Consider the following 6,006-nt stretch of genomic DNA (forward strand, 5'->3'; position numbering starts at 1 on the left):
AGCTTACAGAAGCAAACAAGACAATATAGTCTCTTATCGCAATCGAATGTTTTATCCTCCATGACACACTTGATAGGTAGGCTACATTTGTGTCCTATAAGATAATAAGACGCACACGTCTTCCCATTGTCCTTATATGCACCACCGTTATACTGTTGACAGGTTGAGTGAGATTTATCAAACTGTCAAAGATGAGTCTTGATTAAAAGTACTTCGGGGCTGTAAGTTCTCCCGCTTGGGATAGGCTACACCTTTGCACGCTATCGAAATCTGTTGCAATGAGTAGGCCTAAAGGAAAGACTGCCAAAGGGTTTATGACTTAATAACTAATGCGTAACAGTTTCCTGTTAATTCATTTATGGAACAAGTATTTAAAGAAGAAATGTTGATGTTTGCTAATAATAAAATATAAAAATGAATACCACTGGAATCAGATTAGACACTGATGGTAAATTTACTTTTGAAAATATTGTGGGCCCAAAGTGATTAAACTTGTGTCCTTAAATTAGTTGTGGAAGAGTTCATGTTCAATAGATCATTGAGAATAAATATTTGGATCAGGCCCAAAGTACTGTCATCCTTATACAATGTGCTTTATATAACTGTTTTCATGAATATGTTCCATATACTTTAAGATAAATAGTTCATAACATGATAAGGAGTGGATGAATTGCCTTTTTTCAATATGGCTTATTAGCCTACTGCCTACCATAGCCTGCAATATTAGGCCCAATACCATAACATTCATGGTAATAAATTAATAATAAAATAGATATAAATATTTCGGCCTAAACAAATAAATACAACAAATAATACAAATATAATTACCACATCTATAACATTATGAGTAAGATGTGTAGTATGATGAATAGGTATGATAGTGATTATAGGTCTACATCTACATGGTTGTGCTTATGAGTATGATGATATATTATGATTAAAAGTTAGGCTGATTGTATTATTGTATTGTTATTACACAATAACACATTTAACATGCTCTACTTCAATTGCAAATATCATCGGTGATCATTCCACAAATCAATGTATTCCTCTTACCTGACTGACTTATTCTGTATAGTCTGTTTTATAACTCCCTCCAACAGGCTAATGAATATCTGAAAAGCGACTCATCCAATCATTTTGATATAAACCTAAAATCATATCTAAAAATGTTTAAAAATTAAAAATGTTTAAAAAAAATCATTTGAACGTCGAATAGCCTACTGAGAATGACTTGTTCGAAAATTAAACATGTAGTCTATTGAATTTCTCTACGGTTAGACATTCTAAAATATTTTTATAACAAACTATATGAAATTGTATGTATATATTTTTCAATAGGGCCCATCACTGATATATCAGAGAAAGTCTGCACTCATAGAAAAAATGATCTTACTCCTTAGACGTTTCTTTTTATAATAAAGGCAAGCTTACATTATATATACACTACTCATTGATGTTTCCGCTTGATATTTTATTATACCTCTCCTTCAGAGACTGCCGCTGCTGCTGGCAAGCCAAGACAGGTTACGTCACTCAGACATCAGCCAATGGAGCTGAGAAGCGCTCTATAAAAGAAGTTCCCATTCTTACTTTTAAGTACAGAGAAACGGAGTTCTCTTATAGCAAGAGAAAAAACTTTGTATAAATATAACATCACCTGCAAACTTCTTCGATCTCCCTGCAAGACGGCTCATTTGGCTCTTAACGGAAGGTAATAAAAATGACTAATACTGCATGTAATATATTTATATTTAACTTAAGAACAAGGAAACATATGTTGGAATAGCAGGTGTCTTACTGTGGTGAATGAAGTGTCGAAATAACATTTATTAATTCGTTTGCACATAATATTAGTACAGTTTAAAACAATAAATAATATAACAAGCTCCAACACGCATTATATACTGTTATCTTGTACCGTTTATTCTTGAGTCTTCTTTTTAGTATAATCTATTCGAAAAAATGTACTACGTGTAGGCAATATAACAGTTAAGGTCTTCAAAACAATATTTTTTACACTTTTTGCCTTTTATGTAGCCTATGTTTAATGGTATGAGACTTGTAGAGTAGGGTGGTTTGCAAAAGCGTGAAAGGTGAGTGCACCATGCCTAAAGTTCATGCAATTTTCGAACAATGTTTTCGAGCAAGGTTTATTACTCAGCTGGAGTATCTTTCTCGCTCACTATTAATCACTAAAACATCTACCTCTCCTTATAGATTGTGCAGAAGCCACACAAAAAAAACATAGAAATGGTTCTCATGATACTACCCATTATCGGCTCAGTCTCTGTGTCTGAGGGGCTGGTGGCCATGGTAACACTATGCCTGGTGTACATGATCATGAAGTACATGCACACAGAGATCCCAGAGGGACTGAAACGGCTCCCAGGACCAAAGCCCCTGCCCATCATCGGGAATGTGCTGGAGGTGCACAACAACCCTCACCTCAGCCTGACTGCCATGAGTGAACGCTATGGCTCAGTCTTCCAGATCCAGATAGGGATGCGGCCTGTGGTTGTTCTGAGTGGCAGCGAGACAGTCCGCCAGGCTCTTATCAAGCAAGGGGAAGACTTCGCCGGGAGGCCCGATCTATACAGCTTCAAATTCATCAATGACGGCAAGAGCTTGGCCTTTAGCACCGACAAGGCTGGGGTGTGGCGCGCCCGCCGCAAGCTAGCTATGAGCGCCCTCCGCTCTTTCGCTACGCTGGAGGGATCGACCCCAGAGTACTCCTGTGCCCTGGAGGAGCACGTCTGCAAGGAGGGAGAGTACCTGGTAAAACAGCTGACCTCCGTCATGGATGTCAGTGGCAGCTTTGACCCCTTCCGCCATATTGTTGTATCGGTGGCCAACGTCATCTGTGGAATGTGCTTCGGCCGGCGCTACAGCCATGATGACCAGGAGCTGTTGGGCTTGGTGAACTTGAGTGATGAGTTTGGGCAGGTGGTGGGCAGCGGCAACCCTGCAGACTTCATTCCCATCCTTCGTTACCTGCCCAACCGCACCATGAAGAGGTTTATGGATATCAATGACCGTTTCAACACCTTTGTGCAGAAGATTGTCAGTGAGCACTATGAAAGCTATGACAAGGTAAATAAAACATTGCATCATGTTTAAAAAAATGTTTGATCTATTGCTGTTTGTTGTCTGTGATACTGATTGTCCATTGTTCTGTTTTCAGGACAACATCCGTGACATCACTGACTCCCTCATTGACCACTGTGAGGACAGGAAACTAGATGAGAACGCCAACGTCCAGGTGTCTGATGAGAAGATTGTGGGCATTGTCAATGATCTGTTTGGGGCAGGTGAGTTGAGTTAAAATAACGCAACAGTTATACTGAGTCACTCCATATCATTGAACATTTTTTACATTTGTAGGATGTTTTAATTATGCAATGCGGCTTCTGTCTCCCTCTCAAGGTTTTGACACCATCAGCACAGCTCTGTCTTGGGCTGTTGTGTACCTTGTGGCTTACCCAGAGATCCAGGAAAGACTGCATCAGGAACTGAGTAAGTTGAAACTTGCTAGTTTTAACAGATAGTTCTGTTCCCTAAATTAAATGAGTCATTCACAGAGAGATCCTATAAATCAGTTCTATATGTAATTCTATGGGGTCATGATTCAAAATATTGTGGCTTACTGACCTGTCACTACGCGTCCCATTCTTTTTTGATAACCGATGTTCTCTATTGTCCTCCCAACAGAGGAAAAGGTGGGAATGATTCGTACTCCCCGTCTCTCAGACAAAACCAACTTACCACTGCTGGAAGCCTTCATCCTGGAGATCTTCCGGCACTCTTCCTTCCTGCCGTTCACCATCCCACACTGGTGAGTTGCACTTGCACCTGCTAAAAACTCCAATTTACAATATCAGCCAAACAGACATTTACAATATCAGCCAAACACACATTTGCAATGTTAGCCAAACAGACGTTTACAATATCAGTTGCACATTATAGACACACAAAAAAAACAACATTTAAAATCATATGGCATGGTCTGACCCTGGTATTGCCAATATTTTTTCAGCACAGTCAAGGATACATCCCTCAATGGCTACTTCATTCCCAAGGACACCTGTGTCTTCATCAACCAGTGGCAGGTCAACCATGACCCGTGAGTAGGATTTTTAAACTAAAACTTCTCAACTCTATTACTATGCAACTACTGTGCAACAACAGTGTTGTTACTGTAGTAATTACAGTGTCACTACACAGGTATAACACGAACCTAATGTAAATTGTTACCTCTGTGCTCTTCAGGGAGCTGTGGAAGGAGCCTTCTTTATTCAACCCTGACCGTTTCCTGAGTGCTGATGGCACAGAACTCAACAAGCTGGAGGGGGAGAAGGTGCTCGTATTCGGCATGGGCAAGCGCCGCTGCATCGGTGAGGCCATCGGACGCAATGAGGTCTACCTCTTCTTGGCCATCCTGCTCCAAAGGCTGTGCTTCCAGGAGAAACCTGGGCACCCGCTGGACATGACCCCAGAGTACGGCCTCACTATGAAGCACAAGCGCTGTCAGCTGAAGGCTAGCCTGCGGCCATGGGGGCAGGAGGAGTGAGCGACATGGTCACATTTATGATTCTCAACATCGCTATAACTGATTTATAGTTAGCCCTACATACTTGATGGCATGAGCTGAGTTCAGATATAAAAGCCAGAGGGTACATTTTCTCTCGAGGAAAGACTGGGCTTGACACCTCTCTTGATTCATAGCAGAATTAACAGTGAGGGAAAACTGAGTCAAATTGTAGACAATTTGAAATCAATAAAATTACAATCTGAAACACGATTTGTAGCGGGATTCCAAACAAGTGTTGTATTGGATAAAGGACCTTCACAAACTCATAGAGTTGATTCGTTTCTATGACCAGCATACTACAGGCCCTTCTAGAGTTTGTCAGGTGTTTCTTCTTTCTTCAGGAGATATCAGGAGAGACTATAGCTGTTTAGCTGCCTTTTTGTCAACATCATTGTGTTTTACTTTTCCTCTTGCCTTGATCATATCTCATATACTGTATCAGATCACTTTAAAGAGGAGAAATCTATAAAACATACACATAAACCCATGGTGGGGTGTTAAAGAGCATTGTTTTTTAGTTCCATGTTTGGGTAGAATTTTTTACTACATATTTTTTTGCGGCAAAAATGTTACAACCTACATGATAAAGTGCCTGTTCTCGTACTTTTGAGTTATTGTTCAGGTGGTCATAGATCACAGACAGTTGAATGGATGTATCCTCCCATTTCTAAGCTAGATATTTTTTCCACTGAATAAATCAGTCAAACGTGGACACAACACACTGAAGATATGTTTGTATGCCACCAACATGTGTACATATTTAAGCCTAGATGTATTTTGGAAAGTCGTTTTTTGAAATGTGCCTAAAATGTGTATATATTGTGGTGACTTATTATGGTGGCTTTGTATGAGTTTATCAGGATACTAAAATACGTATGTATTACTGACTGTGTTATAAATGTCAACATTTTATAATGTAACGAAGGACTCTTGTAAACTAAAGCCCAAACTGTATACACTATGCATTGTGTTGTTGGTAGCTATCTAGGTAGCTACTGAAATAAAGGCTGAAAATGAAAGAAAATCAATTAACTTGTGCTCTCTTTTCTTGAGTGTGTTGGCCTATCTCATTGGCAACCCATGCAACCATTCACAAGCTAATATACACAGGCCAACCATTAGGAGAGGACGTCGGTATTTGGCTGACCAAAGAGTAAATCTGTGACACTACTAGCTAGATAAGATAGGGTTGGATATCATCACTTATCTGTGTACAAGACTTGGACTTCTACTATAAAAACAATCAGCACACACACTGAGCACGTTATATGAGTAAATAAGCTATAAACTTGCCATTGGTGCAATGATTTAAAACAACCTTTGTTGGCATTATACATAATTCCTTAATTGTTTATAATAATTGCAGTTACCTTAATACACCTTTGCAGCAACATGTGCCCTCATTGGTGCCCCCC

General features: G+C 39.6%; 1 protein-coding gene across 1 annotated transcript; it reads left to right on the plus strand.

Moving 5' to 3' along the window:
- Window positions 1-1,572: 1,572 nt before the first annotated feature.
- LOC115203260 (cytochrome P450 1A1) lies at window positions 1,573-5,619 on the plus strand. Its single transcript, XM_029767796.1, has 7 exons — window positions 1,573-1,714; window positions 2,221-3,093; window positions 3,185-3,311; window positions 3,427-3,516; window positions 3,712-3,835; window positions 4,037-4,123; window positions 4,270-5,619. Exons 2-7 carry the CDS (start codon window positions 2,254-2,256, stop codon window positions 4,568-4,570), a joined length of 1,569 nt encoding a protein of 522 aa, XP_029623656.1. The 5' UTR covers window positions 1,573-1,714; window positions 2,221-2,253; the 3' UTR covers window positions 4,571-5,619.
- Window positions 5,620-6,006: the final 387 nt, after the last annotated feature.

The sequence above is a fragment of the Salmo trutta genome, chromosome 12, assembly GCF_901001165.1.
Source record: "Salmo trutta chromosome 12, fSalTru1.1, whole genome shotgun sequence".
Classification (NCBI taxonomy): Eukaryota; Metazoa; Chordata; class Actinopteri; order Salmoniformes; family Salmonidae; genus Salmo; species Salmo trutta.